The 20,030-nt window shown below is 46.4% G+C and overlaps 1 protein-coding gene across 3 annotated transcripts in view; it reads left to right on the plus strand.

Moving 5' to 3' along the window:
• The first annotated feature begins 8,805 nt into the window (after window positions 1-8,805).
• The window catches only part of Nrap (nebulin related anchoring protein), a 68,168-nt gene continuing 56,943 nt past the window's right edge, over window positions 8,806-20,030 (plus strand). For all 3 annotated transcript variants that reach the window (XM_052183006.1, XM_052183028.1, XM_052183017.1), the window contains exons 1-4: window positions 8,806-8,927; window positions 9,206-9,301; window positions 13,637-13,741; window positions 14,643-14,759. In XM_052183006.1, coding sequence (XP_052038966.1) covers window positions 8,829-8,927; window positions 9,206-9,301; window positions 13,637-13,741; window positions 14,643-14,759 — 417 coding nt within the window. In that variant the 5' untranslated portion in view covers window positions 8,806-8,828. The remainder of the gene's footprint in view (window positions 8,928-9,205; window positions 9,302-13,636; window positions 13,742-14,642; window positions 14,760-20,030) is intronic.

The raw sequence follows: 20,030 nt of genomic DNA on the forward strand, positions 1-20,030 counted from the left end.
CTGTCCTTGCATGCGACTCTCTACAGCTGCTGTTACCAGACCTGCCTCCCTAAGCTCTCTGCGTCGCGCTTTCATTCCGCAAGTGCACTGACTGGAAAGTGCTTACTTCACTCCATACACATTACCGACCAAGGGAACAGATACTATTCCTAGCCCATCCTGCTGGAGAGGAAGCTGAGACTCCAAGACATTACACAACCCGTACAACTCCATCCAGACCCCTGCATACAAATCCAGACCTGTCCAGCTGTAGAGTTCATATCATTGGCCCACTGTGTGTATACCCAGAAGGTAGCAAACTGCAAAAGCCAGAAAAATGGCAACTTCATACATCCAGATGTTTCTGAAGATGTGTACAGGGAGTATTTGCTCTAAGAATGCTGTTCGGGCATATCATACAGTGTGCAAACAGATCTACACTGTCTGCCATCGCCCAGCCTCTCCCAGCCTTAGTCGGCAAGGCTGCTTTACAGTTCTATAAGACACACAGTGTTTACCTTTCCTTGGGAGGCAGAGCAGTCATTTCCTTCTAACTGTATGACAGAACTAATCTGGCAGGATGTTAGCACAATCTCTCATTCTCTTTTAGACTATAGGAAGGAATGCCAGTTTCCCAGGAGGTCTGAGTGTGTCTAACTGTTTGCATCTATGACTATGTGACAATGTTCATATGTTTGCACATGGGCAGAGTATACATAGCAAGTGTGAATAGCCATGCATGTACATACAGACACATGATATGTGTACTGCTATATATATGTATACATTCATGTGCATTATATGTCTGAAATATATGTGCATGCATGCATGGATATGTCTCAAGTGAAGTGTGTGTGTGTGTTTCTGTGTATATGTGTTTGTACATTGATATATTGCAGCATGTATTTTTGTTCATGGATATATATGTGTGTACACTACAGTTGTATATCATATGTACATGCATGTATATATATGCATGTGCATATATGTATGGTATATAAAGTGTGTACATATACCATATAAGCATATAGCATGTGCATATATGTGCACATATAAATAGTTGACTATTGGAACCCCTTTCTTTCTTTCTTCTCCTTTCTCCTCCTGATAAAAAACATCAGGAAAAATTGAAATGGCCAATCATGTTCTTTCTAGACCTCAATTCTTTAGATATTCCTAGGGTATGTGATGAATGAGATTTTCAATAATACCCTTCTACCTCTCTGAGAGACATGACCAATCAAAAAGAGATAAATGCATCATGTATATGCTAACATTTTCAAAAGGAAGAAAAGGCGGTGGTGACGAGAATTTTGATAAAGACTTTGACTGGGGATTTGTCACAGATCCTTGGTTTTCTACTTCACAAATGTCACTCCGAAAAAAATGAATAAATGTACATTAAGCTAGAACTTCCTGTTTTCTGAGAGCAAAAGAAAATGCAACATTGCATTTCTAGAATTTACCTTATCTTTTAAAAATTACATGTTTGATTACATGTGGGTATGTGTATGTATGTGTGTGTGTGTGTGTGTAGGTTAGAAGATTGTGGAGTCAGTGCTGGGGATTGAACTCAGGTCGTCAGGCTTGGTGGCATACCTTTGCTGGCTGAGCTGCATGGCTGGAGTGCCTCTAGCCTTTTAAAATGCACCACTCAATAGAGCTCTGCACACAGCAGATGATCAGCATGCCATACAGCTGGTGGCACAAACGAAACCACAAAGGGACTGATCAGACTTGTTGAAGACGTGTTGATAACGTGTCAAGCTTTGCAGTAACACCTCACTGCCTAGGCTCCAAAGAACTGCCCCAGTTTACCTATGCATTGCTTATTTTCTTTCTCTCCTCTGGTGGAGAAGTTACTGAAAATGCTTTCATTGTATACAGATGGACGGCAAAGAAGATGGCGAGCAGTTTAAATCCGTTCTCCACTGGGACATGAAGTCCAAGGCCGGAGCAGGGGCAGCTAGCCGGCTGATGAACGAGGTGAGTACGTCGAAGGAGGGAGAATGCAGAAATGAATGAAGACGGATAGCGCCACCACTTCTAGAGCAAGCCAGCTAGCCTTTCTTCTGTCCAGCGAATCTCTCCAGCTCTCCTTAGCAGACTCCATTAATCCTTCCTAAAAGCACCCAACTGTACCTGCTCCAGCTCAGCTCCTGCTTTCCTCCAATCACAGGGTTTCTGCCTGCTCTCCTCCAATCACAGGGTTTCTTCCTGCTCTCCTCCAATCACAGGGTTTCTGCCTGCTCTCCTCTAATCACAGGGCTTCTGCCTGCTCTCCTCCAATCACAGGGTTTCTGCCTGTTCTCCACCAATCACAGGGCTTCTGCCTGCTCTCCTCCAATCACAGGGTTTCTTTCTACTCTCCTCCAATCACAGGGTTTCTGCCTGCTCTCCTCCAATCACAGGGTTTCTGTCAATCACAGGGTTTCTGTCCTCTGGAGCCATGACCCACTTGTGGCTGGTGTTGCTCTTCTTGTGACACTTCACCTGGCCCCAGTCTCCATGTCCCGTCCCCACTGATCCAGTCATTCCCGCCTGGCCCTAGGAGGGCCTCCCAGCATGGCTTCCCTTCTCCCCTAATTCTCATCCCCAGTCCAGCGCGCCACATCAGTCACACAGTCTCTCGCATGTCCCTGACTTGAGCTTCTCATGGCCTGTGTATTGACGACTGGTTCCTTAAAACGCCCTTGGCCTATTTATTTCTGATTGCTCATACAGTACTAACGAGCAGAGAGCTACCCTTTAACTACCACCTCCGAGGCCAGTTAACTCTTACCAACGTGCACGTGTCCTTCTTGGCCTTTCTCTGTACTTCTCTCTGTCTGTGACTGTCCCCTGTCTGTCCCTCTCCACCCTCTACCTGACTCTCCATGTTCTACCCATCTCTAGCGTCGAGCATTTACGTCTGGGCACGCCTACGTGCTTCCTAAAGGACCCGGGCTGAGCTGCTTAACTGCCCCTTTATTCTTAATTTAATGTTTATTTTTAAATAATCTTTTTGTGCATATTTATGATGAATTTTAGTCATTACTATGCCTCTATTATCTCATTCATGAAATCCTTTGTGTTTTGAGTCACCCTCCTATTTTCATGATGTGTGTGTCTGTGTGTGTGTGTGTGTGTGAGAGAGAGAGAGAGAGAGAGAGAGAGAGAGAGAGAGAGACTGAGACAGAGTCAGAGACAGACTGACTGACTGACAGAGTTTAATTGAGATTACTAACACGAGTGGGTCGAAGGTTATTTACTGGAATGTGGACCACTCATCAGTGGCCACACCACTGAAGAAAATGACATGTCCTCACCCAACAACCATTATGGCCAGCAGTCCCCCAAGGAAGGCTGGGGCCTCATGGTCCCTCCCAATCCGTGGTATAACGTTTCTGGGACCAGTCTTGCGCAGATGACGACACTGCAGGCAGTCCTGAATGTGAGGTCTAAGCGTCATCTTTCATGGTCGCCCATTTTCTCACCCTTCAGCTTCTACATCCTTTCTCCCTGTTTCCTGTGGTTTTCCTTGAGCCTTGGGGATGGGGTGGGGATACAGGTGTATTTAGGGCCAGGAATCTACTGTCCTGTATTCTTGGAACTTTGGCGAGTTATGAGTCTATGCCTTAACAGCTGAGTTTCAGCCAAGTGTGCAGAGCACCACTAATCTGCGGATATACACATTAGCATTGAGAGGCAGGTTCACCATATTCCCAGTTAGCACAGCAGCAGCAGGGGGACCCTAGGGCCTATGACATCTCTGGCCCTGGCATGTTGACCAGGGTCGCAGTACTGGACTCATGTGTAGCATAAGGTCCCTCGCAAATCAAATCAGAAAATAATTATTATTACATGCAAAGTATACTTAAAAAATACTTGTTAATCAACAGGGCTATTTGAAGATTAAAGAATGGATGAATGCAAAGATATTAGAATAGTGTCAGGTACAAAAACATCAGCTATTAATATTTTTATAGATGATTATATATTAAACATATTATATATGATACATCATATATTATACATCAAATATTATATGTTATATAATATATTAATGATATATCATGTCATATCATATATCACATATCATATTATTATATGTTAATCATAATCTTTGTTTTTTTTTTCACTGAACAGTATGCATTATTTTCCAGCTTGTCTTTTCATTCTACAGACACCTGAGAGATATTTCCACATCAGCTTTTTTTTCAGCTTTTGTGCATATGTTCTGGGTGCATCACTAAGAGAGCAGACGCAGGTCTTTTCTCAGCCATGGGCAGGTTGTCTTAAATGATTGCGACAGACACTCTCCCCCAGTCTCTTACATAAGGAGGGCGTTTCTGTGGAACAGACAATGAGAAATAAGCACAAGTCTTTAACTCTCCTTAAAGTATGTGTAAGCACACAAATATTTCCTAACCATTATTTATATTCCTTGTTAGTTTTATTCCTGAAGTTTTACAGCAAATGTTTTTAAAAAGAAAAACCTATTTTTCCCCTTGGCAATCTTCTGATACAAAACAAGTGGTAGGTTTTGAGATTTGTCCAAGCTGACTTAGCCAGACTTGCCGTCTATGGGGACTTCTCCCGCTCAGTCTTAGGACACTGACGAGCAAAGAAACGTTTCATTGCATTTGGAAAGTTTCCATGACACAGGGGATTCAATTATTCAAGATATGAGGTCATTTTCTAGTCTGAAAAGCGTGAGCACTTTGGTTGGCTGAGACCCTGAGTTCAGGGGCTGCTTGCACTTAGAGAACAGCTTATCCTGACAGTGAGGGAGTCCTCTTGGGGATAGGGTGTGGCCTGGGGGGAGTTTGGGGTGGGCTGTGGGGGTGTGGGGTAGACTGTGGGGTGAGGGGTGAGTTTGGGGAGTTTGGGGTGAGCTGGGGGGAGTTTGGGATAGACTGTGGGGCTGTGGGGTGTGGGGTGAGCTGGGGGAGTGTGGGGTAAGCTGGGGGGAGTTTGGGGTGGATTGTTGAATGTGGGGTGAGCTTGGGGAGTGTGGAGTGAGCTGGGGGGAGTTTGGGGTGGCCTGTGGGAGTGTAGGATGGACACCAATCAGGTGTGCAGCTAGTGTGTCTAAATGCATGCCCGTGCTCCCCTTACAGAGAGACTGCTGGCCAGGGCATGCAGAAGGGAGCACTTGGTGTCCAGGAGCTCTGCCAGACCCTGAGATCATAAGGATGGCAGAGGCTCGACAGTCTCTCATGGAGGTGAGGCCTTGAACTGCTCACGACAAGTCCTTTAAATAATCCTTTATTTTTAAGATGGTGGTAGACAGAACTCCCTGCCCTCTTATTAGTCTTGTCAGGGTGGCAAAGCAAACAAACAAACAAAACAAAACAACAAACCTGACAGAAACAAAGGGGAAGGGGTTATTTTGGCTCACAGCTGCAGAGGGCCTATCGGCAGTGACCCTGTGATCACTGTGACTTGTTCATACAGCGCAATCAGGCGAGAACCTGGAGTAGATCTGTCCTTCAAAGGCTGATTGCTCGTCAGCTCCTTCTGACAGCTAGACTCCATCTCTAAAGGCTCCAACCTCAAAAATGGTACCACACGCTAAGCTAGGGAACAAGTATTCAACACGTGAACCAGGAAGGGTGCAGTCAAGTTTTAACACCGCCGCCCCATCAGATTCCTGTGTGGTCCCAACATGTGGACCCCAGCACTCAGTTTCCTCACCCACCAAAGAAACTGTACAGATGTGATGAAGTTACGGGTCTGGCAAAGGGAAGAACCTGGATTCTTAGGGCGGAGCCACAAGGTTTTTTCTAGCCAGTATGGAAGGGCAGGGTGAAGGGGGAGGGGTGGGCAGTGGGGCAGGGCCAGGCTAGGTTGGGCAGTGTGGCAGGACTGGAGAATAGCGGGGTGGGGTAGGGGTGGGGTGGGGGTGGGGTGGGGGTAGGGTGGGACGAATCTCCTCTTGTTGCTTCAGAAGGAGCCAGTCCTGATGGCCTACACAGCCTCTTCACCTCCAGGACTGTAAGGGAATGCTTAGACAGTGTAGGAAAAGACAAGGCTGCAGAATAACCGCAGATGGTCCTCTCACTCCTGAACACAGCTCTGCTTTGAAAAACCTACTTGGGAAATTACTGTTGGGTTGTCGTTTTCTTCCCCCCCCCCTTTTCTTTTCTTTTTTTCTTCATGACAGTGTTTCCTTGTGTGAGACTCCCTTAGAACTCACTCTATAGACCAGGCTGGCCTTGAACTCAGAGATCCTCCTGCCTCTGCCTCCCAAGTGCTGGGATTAAAGGCGTGCACCACCACTGCCCAGCTACAGTTAGTTTTTGCATTTTTTCCCCTTTAGAAAACAGAAGGCAGTAGAAAATAGAAGTCACTAGAAAAGCTGACCTTCAGGGTTGCTCAGAAAGTGAGGAGGAATAAGAAGACATTTCCCTTCCAGTCTGTAGCACATGCCCTGGAGGTGAGTTCCAGCCTCCTGGATTAATGGCTGTGTTAAGATACGAGGGCACTGAGGGAACTGTGCCAGGCTTCCTGTAATAAGAGATGCAGGTTCTCAGTCTTGATGGTGTTATTCAAGAGTCATGTTCAGACTTACCCCAGAAATCGATGTGTTTCCAATGGATGGAGTGAGCCCAGCGCCCCGGTTTGGTGGCAGTTTTACGAGCTCCCATCCATCCGTCCATTTATCCATCCATCCGTCCGTCCGTTCTCATGCTTCTCTGGTTCTGACCAGCAGGGATATGCAGAAGACGGTGAGCAGCAGCAAGGCAAGGGGAGCTTCCCAGCTATGATCACCCCCGCCTACCAACGGGCCAAGGCAGCCAACCAGCTGGCTAGCCAGGTGAGGGTCCCCAAGCTCACCTCTTCCCTTGACGATGCTAACTTTGGACTTCAATACAGCCAGCTCTAAGATCCAGGAAAAGAATATGAAAAAAAGTTGTAGAGTCATGGGGAAAGCCACACCCCCTACTGCCGAGTCCTCTGTGCTTTCATCCGGCCACGTTTAGGAGATGTGGAAAGGGGAAGATGCAGAGACCCTGTAACTTACCCAGTGGCTGAAGTAAATGTCTCTCCAGGCTTTGCTGTTTCTTCTTAGAGCAGATGTGGATTTACCCAGAGATTGGTGCAGCTTGTGGGTTAAGGGCTCAGGTTTCAGAGACAGAAACTTAGCATCTGGATCCTGACTCTCTCGAACATTCTCTGTGTAGCTTTTGTCAAATTATTTAGCCTCTCTGTTATTCGTGGTACATAATAGCCCCACTGGATGTGCCTGTTGAAGGGGTCACAGGAGTTGCTATTTGGTGACATTTTAGAAGTACGTGGTACTCTGAACTGCCAAATCAGCAAAGATAATGTCTGTGGGTACAGTCTTGGAACGGGTTTGTCTTAATGTCTGAAGAGGTAACTTCTAGAGAGAGGTAGGGCAGGGTTCTCACAGAGACTTGAGTAGGCATGGTGCCACTCTGACTCAGTTTCTCCCTATCAGGTGCAATACAAGAGAGGCCACGATGAGCGCGTCTCCACCTTCACTCCGGTGGCGGACACTCCCGAGCTGCTACGGGCCAAAGCTGGGGGACAGCTTCAAAATGATGTAAGAAATGATGCAGAAGGGCCAGGGAGATGGGTCAGTGGACACTGGCCGCACCAGACCAGAGTCTGGATCCCCACAACCCTTACACAAGCCAGACAAGTGTGCCGCCTTGCCTGCAGTCCCAGAGCTTGGCAGGCAGAGACAGCAGATCCTGGGACAAGCTGGCTAGCTAGAGGGCATCATGGTGAGCAAGGGACCCTTCCTCCATGCCTAAGGTGGAGGGCAACCAAGGGAGATGCCAAATGCCAACCTCAGGCCTCTCTATGTAAGCATACATATGCAAATGAACCTACACTGCGTGCACTCCCTTTCATGCGAGCACATGTATACACATACATGTGTACCACACACACATACACGTACCAGTGATTCAATCTGATGCATGATGATTCTTTTTGTAAACTATTTATTTATTTATTATATGTAAATACACTGTAGCTGTCTACAGACACTCGAGAAGAGGGCATCAGATCCCATTACAGATGGTTGCGAGCCCCCATGCAGTTGCTGGGATTTGAACTCAGGACCTTTGGAAGAGCAGTCAGCGCTCTTAACTGCTGAGCCATCTCTCCAGCCTCCGCATGATGATTCTTAAGACCCCTCTTTGTTGTTGTTATCTGGAGGGGAGAATGGAGTGAGAATCCTAGTCCTGCCCAGGTACCAGGAAGAAATTCCTGAGGTCACATGCTATGAGTCAGCCCTCCCAGGATATGCAAAAACTCTTAAACCAAAAGCCATCCTGTTGTATGTGAACCAAGCCAGGCACAGCAGATGAGGGTGAGAGAAACCTCTCCAGCCCCTGCAGACCCGAGAGAGTGACTTCCAAGGGGTCACCACTTCCCTTTCCTCAGCCCACGAGTTCCACATTGTGCTAAATCCATGAATGGAGCACCACCCCAGCATCATGAACCCCAGCCTTGGGCTCCAAGGTGCTCTCCCCTGCCCTGGCTGAGACCTGTGACTGAGATGCCCACTTCCTCTCCCACACGTGGCATCAGCTCTTCAGAGAGAGCCTGACTGCTTTGCCCAGCCCCACCCCCGGCCCACACCAGGTGCAACCCGAGAACGTGGGAACTCCACCCTGTGTGTCTTCAGAAGCCAGGCACCATGCTGGGTGTTGGGTGTGGCCAGGCAGATGCACGTGGCCCACCAAGCTGCACGCTGTTCCATACATTAAGGACTGTCCAAGGTGATAGGCAGGCTCCCGGAGCTCTCAGAGGACTCCCCTCTCAGACCCTCTAGTTCAACCGCAGTAGGCCATTCAGCTTTTCTCTTTTTAATTTTCCAGGTGAGGTACATGGAAGACGGTGGGCAGCAGAGAGGGAAAGGCAGTTTTCCTGCTATGATCACACCAGCTTACCAGATAGCCAAAAGGGCCGCCGAGCTGGCGAGTGACGTGAGTACCTTGGTTGTGTTGTCTAGCTAAGGAGGAAAGAGGAAGTCAACCTGGTTCGGGTGGTCCAACTTCCTGTCTGTTTTTATATATTCCTAAGAGACAAGAAGTACCTTTTCTTCATAGCTGTCAATCATTTTCCCCATGACAGCGACCTGCTACTTCTGTCTGTGGTGTTCTCCTTAGACCTAAGCAGAGATTGAAGACGCCACAATGCTGGTTTTTACTTTTGTGGCTCTTATATTGGGACTCATTGAATTTTTCTTTCTTACTCTGAACAGGTGAGGTACCATCAACAATATCACAGAGAAATGAAGGGAGTGGCTAGTCCTGTCGGAGCTGAGGGCGGGATGACATCAGTAGACCATTGTGGCCAGGTAAGTGACACTTCAGGGAGCTGGTCTTCTCCAAGGCCAGCTGTTTGCTCCCTACAGCTGTGACAGCCATGGGCATGTGATCAGGATTTGGACTTGGTGCAGGCAATATACAGGGCTTAGCTCTCTGCTTAGGTGACAGATCCCAAGTCCTTAAAAAAGAAAGAAAACCGACGCTAATGTGGTTTGGCCAATAGGAAGACATTTCCATCGGTTTGTTGGAAAACTGTGACTAGGAATCTGACCAGTTGAGTTAGGTCATCACTGCATGAGTATTGACAGGATTCAAATGTATGTGTCTTCAGGGACTGGGCAGATAGCTTAGTGGGTAAGAGGTTGCAGTGTCAGTAGGATGATTTCAGTTCAAATTTCCACCATCCACGTTAAAAAAAAAGGAAGGAAGGAAGGAAGGAAAGAAGGAAGGAAGGAAGGAAGGAAGGAAGGAAGGAAGGAAGGAAGGAAGGAAGGAAGGAAGGAAGGACAAAAGCTGGCCGTGGCCGTGCACAGCTACAACGTCAATGCAGTGGAGAGGTGGGAATTGCCGGGGTTTACTGACAGCTTAGCTCCAGTTTCAGTGAAAGACCCTGTATCAAGGAGTAAGGTGGAGCATGACAGAACAGGACACTCGAAGTCCCCCTCTGGCCTCTGCGCCTGTGCACATCTGCATATACATGTGCACATTCAGAACACACACACACACACACACACACACACACACACTTAGCAGGAGCTAAGTGTGATGTCTTACATCTTACATCTGTAATCCTACAACTTGGGAGGCCAAGGCAAGGAGGGTTGCCATGATTTCGAGCCTGGAAAACACAGTGAGTTCCAGTCTAACCTGGTCTACACAGTGGGATCTTGTCTCAATAAACAAAAGAAACAAACAAAACAGAGCAGAAAACTTTTGCTTTTATATTTGGCAAAAATAAATAAATAAATAAATAAATAAATAAATAAATAAATATCCCATCTGTATTTTCACCATCTTCCCACCCCTAGTTATAACACACACACATAATTTCATTTGTGTTCATCCAACTTGGAAAGCCACAAAGCCCATTATCAAAGAGTCTTAGAACCTTCTCCCCCCATTCCTCCAAAACACACCCTTTTCACTGATTATGTTTGACCTAGGACATTCTCTCAGCCGAACAGGAAGGAGGGCTTAAATTAATCAATTTTCATTTTGGGAGAGGGTCAAAAGGAAGCCTGCATGCTAGGTTTCACCTGTTGTTGAAATGTAGTTTGGTAGTTGACAGCACTGTCCAGTCTTGATGAAAACACCCTTAAGAATCAAGGTGGGTGTTGGATGGCACTGTCAGCGGCTGAAGGGAGCTCAGTCTGCTGTGGCATTTTGCTGTTTGATTTAGCATGACTTGTCAGGGAATAAGTAGGAAGGAGTTAGAGGCAGGCAGGTGGGTAAATGATAAATATCTGTACTGCCTTAAATACCACACAGCTTGTTCTTGCAAATGACTACACCCATGAAAACTCTACACTATGCAAATTTGTTATTCATAACCAAGCAATTCCCTAATAGAAGTCAGTATCTTACAAAACACACACACACACACACACACACACACACACACACACACACACACACTTTAAAATGAAGCTACCAAAACAAAAACTAGAGAGCAGAAGACCAAAACCAAACAATAAACTTAGATCCTCTCCCTCCTCCAAACTTACTTCCCCCATCCCCAGCACCCTGAACTTACATTGACTCAAACATTCTGGCAGCTAAGCAAAAACAGGGCTCAAGCTAACCAATCTTCATGTTGGTTGTAAAAAGAGGCCTGGCTACTTAGATTTGACCCAAGTATTTTGCTTAAGGAGATGTGTTTGCTAGAGTCCATCATAGGTCTCTTGAAGGCAGGCTCTCATCTCAGAGGAGGCCCAGGCAGTGCAGTGGTCCTGTAGACTGTCTCCTGCCAGGACAGTGCGGTGGTTCTGTAGACTGGGGTCCTGTAGACTGTCTCCAGCCAGGGCAGTGCAGTGGTCCTGTAGACTGTCTCCTGCCAGGGCAGTGCGGTGGTTCTGTAGACTGTCTCCTGCCAGGGCAGTGCAGTGGTTCTGTAGACTGGGGTCCTGTAGACTGTCTCCTGCCAGGGCAGTGCAGTGGTCCTGTCTGCAGACTGTCTCCTGCCAGGGCAGTGCGGTGGTTCTGTAGACTAGGGTCCTGTAGACTGTCTCCTGCCAGGGCAGTGTGGTGGTTCTGTAGACTGTCTCCTGCCAGGGCAGTGCGGTGGTTCTGTAGACTGGGGTCCTGTAGACTGTCTCCTGCCAGGGCAGTGTGGTGGTTCTGTAGACTGTCTCCTGCCAGGGCAGTGCAGTGGTTCTGTAGACTGGGGTCCTGTAGACTGTCTCCTGCCAGGGCAGTGCGGTGGTTCTGTAGACTGGGTCCTGTAGACTGTCTCCTGCCAGGGCAGTGCAGTGGTTCTGTAGACTGGAGTCCTGTAGACTGTCTCCTGCCAGGGCAGTGCGGTGGTCCTGTAGACTGGGGTCCTGTAGACTATCTTCTGCCAGGGCAGTGCGGTGGTCCTGTCTGCCGACTGTCTCCTGCCAGGGCAGTGCGGTGGTTCAGTAGACTGGGGTCCTGTAGACTGTCTCCTGCCAGGGCAGTGCGGTGGTCCTGTCTGCCGACTGTCTCCTGCCAGGGCAGTGCGGTGGTTCTGTAGACTGGGGTCCTGTAGACTGTCTCCTGCCAGGGCAGTGCGGTGGTTCAGTAGACTGGGGTCCTGTAGACTGTCTCCTGCCAGGGCAGTGCGGTGGTTCAGTAGACTGGGGTCCTGTAGACTGTCTCCTGCCAGGGCAGTGTGGTGGTTCAGTAGACTGAGGTCCTGTAGACTGTCTCCTGCCAGGGCAGTGCGGTGGTTCTGTAGACTGGGGTCCTGTAGACTGTCTCCTGCCAGGGCAGTGTGGTGGTTCTGTAGACTGGGGTCCTGTAGACTGTCTCCTGCCAGGGCAGTGCAGTGGTTCTGTAGACTGTCTCGTGCCAGGGCAGTGCGGTGGTTCTGTAGACTGTCTCCTGCCAGGGCAGTGTGGTGGTTCTGTAGACTGGGGTCCTGTAGACTGTCTCCTGCCAGGGCAGTGCGGTGGTTCAGTAGACTGAGGTCCTGTAGACTGTCTCGTGCCAGGGCAGTGCGGTGGTTCTGTAGACTGTCTCGTGCCAGGGCAGTGCGGTGGTTCTGTAGACTGGGGTCCTGTAGACTGTCTCCTGCCAGGGCAGTGTGGTGGTTCTGTAGACTGGGGTCCTGTAGACTGTCTCCTGCCAGGGCAGTGTGGTGGTTCTGTCTGTAGACTGTCTCCTGCCAGGGCAGTGCGGTGGTTCTATAGACTGTCTCCTGCCAGGGCAGTGCGGTGGTTTTGTAGACTGGGTCCTGTAGACTATCTCCTGCCAGGGCAGAGTGCAGATGAAGAAGCAGCTGACTCTGCCCAGGGCAGGTCTGGGATGGAGGACTCGGGACTTCCAGGCGAAGATGCAACTGTCTCTATTTGCCGTGTCCCTTCTCATTCATGCAATGCTGGTTTTGTGAAAGAAGGTTTTTCTTTATGGGAGTTGAAGAGTGATATCGGGAAAGGAAGGGAAAAATTAAAATGAGAATGATAATTCTTATTTTTCAAGACATATTTACCCCATTTCACAGACTGATAGCAGCACAAAGTTCCTCCTCACAAAGTTATAAAAAGTTTTATTCTGCCTGCTCTCTGGGTCCACAACACACTTTGCTGATGGGGAGCAGTATCAGAGATGTCAAACACTCTTTTGCATACGTCTGCTGTTATGTCTAAACAAAGTAATATTTGAGACTAGTGGACCCTCCCTAGCGTGAGTTCAAACATGTATATTCAATAACAGCACAGGAATGGGAGAGTCTCTTGGCTTATCTGATATTGTGATGACTGATAATGAGAAAGTTGATGGTGACAGGTGTATGTATGCATGTATGTATGTGTGCATATATGCATTCATACATGTATGTATGATATAGTATATATATGCATGTATGATATAGTTTATGTATGCATGCATGTGTGCATATATTATAATATAGTGTATGTATGCATGCATAAATGATATAGTGTATGTATGCATGTGCATATATGTATGATATAGTATGTGTGTGTGTGTGTGTGTGTGTATGCATCATACAGTGGTCCAGACTCCAAGCTCTAGTATCTTATTCATCACATGTACATCTCTGACAGTCACTGGAATATCCAGCATGGATGACCTTTTCTGCGATCAGTCTCTGGGGCTATCACTGCTGACCCCATCCATGCCAGGAGGGACACATTACTGATCAAAGTTTCTGATTGACTCATCAGGTTTACTCAGAAGAGTGTGATGGACCTAGGGGAAAGGGCAGCTTCCCGGCCATGATCACCCCCGCTTATCAGAATGCCAAGAAGGCCAATGAACTCGTTAGTGATGTAAGTACTGGCAGAGCCGCTGAGGTGCGGATTATGGGAAGCTGACAGCCACACTTGCTGAAAGCCACGCACAGGCGCATCTCCTAGAGCCAAGCAAAAGCAGGCTGCTAGCCCAGCCTCCTGTCCAAACTCAGTGTCTTATGGATCTGTTCATATACTCTGACTGTGTTATCTGTTTGCATGGAAATACAGTTGGACAAACTGTACTGCTTGTTTAGGTCATTTGTGAAATGTATGCGCGCTGGTGCAAGCAGATCAGCTGGGACGAGGTGGGCCTTTGCCAAAATGCCAGTGTGAAATTGAAGGGGAAAGCTCACTGAAGGAAGTCGTGTATTATCAAGTCGGGTGTGGCCCAGCGAGCGATAAGTGGTTTTTATTTAAAGAGTGTTAGGCAGCTGGCAGTCGGTCCTTGAGAGAAGGCTATAATTAAACCTGGTAGAGTGCGGCGCTCACCGCAGTTCTTCACATGCCAGCGTGGACTCAGTCCCTAGTATTCGTTCCATCCTATGCCCTTCTTTCTGCCACTGTTCGGTGAGTACCTGGGAACCTGGAACAGCGCCACCTATGCCCTGAGATGGGAAATGCAAGACGTTACTCCTGCCTAGGAGACACTGCAGAAATGGGGATGCAATTTAGGGCAGAATGTGGTTGGATTTTATTCTCTCTGCCACAGTAGCCTGAAGAACCCGTCTCCTTTCTCCTGGAAGTGTCAGAGTGAGAAGAACGAGAAGTGTGTGGAGAGCCAGGAAATGTATTAGCACAAAAAAGGATCAAGTGGTTTCTAGATTTAATAAGAGACTTTAAAAGGCCCATAGGAACTCTCCTTCCTTTAGAGACTCCTACTGAGTTAGTCCTAATGTGGCAACCACAACTCCAGACTCTCTATGTGTGTTTCTTTCAGATAAAATACAGGCAGGACTTCCATAAAATGAAAGGTGCAGCACATTTTCACTCCCTCACAGCCCAGGACAACTTGGTTCTGAAGCGAGCTCAGAGTGTGAACAAGCTTGTGAGTGAGGTGAGTACTGGGGTGAGCTATACCTCTGGACTGTCCCCCTTCTCTCAGACAAGGGGTGCAGTGGCCTTGTGTAAAAGTAACGCAGCTGGTCGCGGCACATATGTATAAGCCTGTGTACATACATACATACATACATACACACACACATACATACACACATAAATACATAACTAACATGACAGGTAGGGCAGGGAGATCAGGAGTTCAAGGCTACTCTGGGCTACAGAGTGGGTCAGAGGCTATCCTGTGCTACATGGCATCCTGGCTCATAACAAATAAACAAGATGGAACCACGCAGACTGTCCTCACATTGCCAGCTTCCAAATAATTCACCAAATATAGAACCAAACAAGTGAAATCTCTCCCTGTTGGCTCATAACTTTCTTACTAAATATTCTGAAGTCCCAGTCAACAGATTTGTAATTGTTAGAAAGAACTCTAGAGAATGCAACTTTTAGAGATTTATTTTTATCTTTTAATCCCGTGTGTGTACATGTGTATGCGTGTGTGTGTGTGTGTGTGTGTGTGCATGTATGTATGTATGTATGTGCACATGTGAGTGCAGGTGTTCTCAGAGGCCAGAAGAGGGTGTCATATCCCCCAGGAGCTAGAGTTATACGCAGTTATGAGCTGATTAACTTGGGAACCAAACAAAATGGTCCTCTGAAAAAGATGCAAGCACTGTTAACCTCTGAGATATTGTTACATTAGTGTGGAATCAAAGTCTAGACTGCCTTTTTTAAAAAAAATATTTATTTATTATATGTAAGTACACACTGTAGCTGTCTTCAGACACCCCAGAAGATCTCATTACGGAGGGTTGTGAGCCACCATGTGGTTGCTGGCATTTGAACTCACAACTTTTGGAAGAGCAGTCAGTGCTCTTAACCGCTGAGCCATCTCTCCAGCCCAAGCCTAGACTGTCGTAAAGGCCATATTTCCCTTATCACTGGAGTCAGTCCAGAGAGGCTGTGTCTACCATCCGAGTCCTCTTTCCTTCCTGGCTGTCCCAGCTGCGGGAGGGTGCGCACGGTTTAAACCAGCCCTGCTTAAGGCTTTCTGAACCAGGACTGCTTGGCAAGGACTTATGTCCCGGAGCTCCCTGGAGCTCTGGTGTCCCTTCATGGTGCCTCCTGCCATTTGTACTGCTGTTCAGTACTTGAAGACCTTTGAGTGACATCTCTGGCGATGAATGGGAAGAATTTGTGGCTATTAAAATGCTCTCTGCTGAGATGTAAACACTTAGAGCATTCTGTTTCTTCTAATGGTTGCGCCTTAATCTCAATCCAAGCTCATCGGTGACCCTCTGACTTTTAAATGCTCAGAACCATACTTTCCCGAGCCCCATCAAGAGCCCTGGACACTTTGAGGTAGTAAGTGCAGTGCCGAGGGCTTAGGCTCTGCATTTTGATAGATGTTCTAGGTGATTCCAGTTCTCTAGAGCAGATGTCAGCACACTGAGACCTTAGTGTCAAATACAGCGCACGGCTCAAATCCAGCTCAGGATCTTTTTTTTTTTTTAAATAAAAAGTTGTGTTTGGGACCCAGCACATTGTCTCTGCTTACATACTGACCCTCGGGCCATTAGGCTCACACAGCAAATCTGAACACTTGACACAGAGACTGTGTGGAGGGGGGAGCCTTGATCTATTTTGTTAGTTCTATGATATATAATATAATAGTGACTATATTAATATAATTAATATTAACATAATACCTTATATATAATAACTATATGATCATTTTGTTAGCTCTGGTAGATCTTTGTAATCATTGGGTGATTACTTTTTCATAGTCCTAGAAAAGGAAAGTGTCTGACCTGATCTACTGAACTCAGGGACAGAAGTAGAACCAGAGTCCATCGGGTCAGTGGAGGTTGGGAACAGTTCAACTACCCAGGAAGAGTATATTCACATAGAAAAAGCCTTGTGACTATGCATAACTGAACATATGAATATCAAGACACATTTATAGGGCCCAAGGAGAAGGCTCAGTGGGTAAAGGGCTTGCTACAAAAACAAGAGGAGCTGAGTTCGAATCCATAGCACCCAGTTAAAGCCAGAAATGGCAGCACAAAGTTACACGTTCAGCACTGTGGGCAGGGGTGGAGTGGGAGAGCAGAGGCAGCTATGTCCTGGGAACTTGCTCTCCAACCAGTGTGGATGAAACAACAGGTTCCAGGGTCAGCAAGAGACCACACCTCGGAAAAGTAAGTTAGAGAGTCATAAAAAAAAATACATTCAATATTGATTGGCCTCTGGCCTCCACATGTGGACTTAACAGTGCGTATGTGTGTACACGCAAGCACAGAGACATATGCACACACACAATTAAAACTATAGTCCTTTAAAATATTTTATGTGGATGTGTGTGTGCCCGAGTGTATGTTTTTGCACCATGTGCATGCCAAGAGGTCAGAACTGGATTCCCTGGAACTGGAGATCCTTCATATGGGTGCTGAGAACTAAACCCAGGTCCTCTGCAAGAGCAGTGTCCTCTTAACACTAAGCCCTCTTTCCAGCCCTGCCCCCCCCTGCTTTAATAAGGATGCAGCTCTAGAATTAAGGTTAATGCATACACAGTTTTGCACTTTTAGCTATATATATCATATTGTTAGCATTAAAGTGAGCCTTACATACTTTAAAAAGGCATAGCTCTACCATATCGTTTGATCACGCACCAAAACAATTTGCATCATATTTCCTTTGATGAGCCATTCCAAGGCACTTTTGATTTCATTTTTGCCTTCATGATTACTCAGTAAGATGAGTCAGCTGTCTCTTCTAATGGCACTCACCAGTAGCTGTTTTCTGCAATTACGTGGGATGGACTCAGTCTAGTTGATAGCAATAGCTTCACATTCTGCACCCTGGGAACTCAAATACCAGCTCACTTTAAGTTAAAGATGGCCTGCCTCAGAGTGGACTCCTTTATGATATTTCTTTGTAAAGCATTTCTGTCAATTTTCTTGATGTGTTCACAGAGAGACATGCATGTGGGTCTACTGCGGGAGGAGTTTCTTAGGTGGACTTGTCTATGTAGTGTTTGTTTCTCAGAAGAGACAGGACATGGCTGGAAGTCTGGATGTCACATAAACACCCAAGACATTTTACCTAAAGAGTACCCGTGCCATCTCTAAAATGATAATTTTTTTTTTTTGCCGCCATTGCTATTGTTATTGTTTGAAGCTGTAGGGCAAATGCAGAGGCCCCTACTGGGGAGACTCTCTGTAATGAGTTACACCCTAACCCCTGTCTTACACTTCTTGATCTGTGTAAAACATTAGAGTGCCTGTTATTGAGAAGGATTGTATATTTGTAATTTTTCAGGATGAAATAACTTGCTTTATTATTTATTTTTATAAAGGAAAGCACCATACATTCCCAGTATCCTCTGACCTACTTTAAGTCTTGGGTTGAAAGTTGTGTAATATATATAATATGTATATATAATTATACATATTATATAATAATTATATAATTATATATTATATAACAATATGTAATATTATATGTAATATTATATATATATATATATATGTGTGTGTGTGTGTGTGTGTGTGTGTGTGTATGTATATCCATCTCAGTCAGACCTTGGGGATGATTTCAGGAATTGCTTCAGGGGTGGTTGTGTTGAGCACCTGATGTTTGGCATTCTAAGGTGGAGTACAAGAAAGGTCTGGAGAACAGTAAAGGTCACAGTATCAACTACTGTGAGACACCCCAGTTCAGAAACGTGAGCAAGATCTCGAAATTCACCAGCGATGTGAGTTACTACATAAGCACGTTTTGTGGGTTGAGCATCTGCGTCTCCTGAGGGATGGACTTGGGACTATATCCTTGTGTCTCGGAGAAGCATGGCCTCTCAGGTGCATGGTACATTGAGTTTGGTTAGGAGTGTCTTCTGGGATTAGTCTGTTTATGATCGAATGATGTCACGGCCCCAGTGTCCCCTTGCTTGCCCATATGTGACCGAGTTCTCGAGGTGGAACTGTTTGTGTATCCTATCTGTGGCTCCGCAGCTGTCCCTGGTGCTGAATGCTAGCATGGGCGACTGAGGGAGCATGCAGCACCTCTTGTGGATGTTGTGCTTCTGAGTTAATATATGATCTCACGTAACACAGTCAGCTGAAGAGTCAGATAAGATCTCCTCACTTTACATATGACCAGACATATGCTAGAGTGTCATTTACAAATTTTGGTGTTCTCAGAGAAGGTTTGAAGATATATTCATCCCATTTTGACTTTCCTTTTATTTGATAAGCAGAGTTTAAGACAGGACTCATTTTCCTATTGGTTGCCATAGTGATCAAGTTTTACATCATAAAATTTGACATAGATTCCATTCTTCGTGTATAATATCCACTGGGGACTGGTTCAAGACCTCTCGGTAGGTGCTACAATCCTCAGGTGCCAAGTCCCTTATATAAAAATGGTGTGGTGATGGGACCCAGCCTTCACATAGACTTTAGGTCTCTCCAGATTACTTATAATCCCTTATGCATCAATAATGCTACATAAATAGTAATGCTGAATGTTTTTAAAGGAAAAACAGTAAGAGAGAAGCTCACACATGTTTCCTACAGATACAATTGTTTTTTCAAATTATTCCATCTGTGTCTGGTTGGGTCCACAGGTGTAGATGCTAATGAATGTAGAGGCCTGACTGCATTTAGACAAAGAAGCAATAACTTGTAATGACTTGACTTCTGGATCAGGACCACACAACTAGGGCTTGTTTATTGGTTGCCCACTGCCAGTTCCACACTCTCGCAGTGAATTTCCACACCTGAAAAGTCTGGTAGATTTAAAAGTAAACATGCAAAAATTAAAAAACACATGCAGTCTGCCTTGGTGCTCCCCATGACAGCCTGCCTTAGTGCTCCCCATGACAGCCTGCCTTGGTACTCCCCACAATGGTCTGCCTTGGTGCTCCCCACGATGGTCTGCCTTGGTGCTCCCCACGATGGTCTGCCTTGGTGCTCCCCACGATGGTCTGCCTTGGTGCTCCCCACAACAGTCTGCCACAATGCTCCCCATGACAGCCTGCATTGGCCCTCCCCACAACTGTCTGCCTCGGTGCTCCCGACAACATCTACTTCTGTGTGCTTGCCTGCCTGTCTTTCCTCAAGTTCTTGTGTTCTTTGGACCTTTAAGTTGTTTAAAAACAAGTGGTTTTTTTTTTTCAGTAGTGCAATCATGCTTATATTTAGACTTAGATCATTAAGCTAAACCGTTTACCTTCATCTAGTTGGGAACTTTTCATCAAAAG

Source organism: Apodemus sylvaticus, chromosome 1, assembly GCF_947179515.1.
Source record: "Apodemus sylvaticus chromosome 1, mApoSyl1.1, whole genome shotgun sequence".
NCBI lineage: Eukaryota > Metazoa > Chordata > Mammalia > Rodentia > Muridae > Apodemus > Apodemus sylvaticus.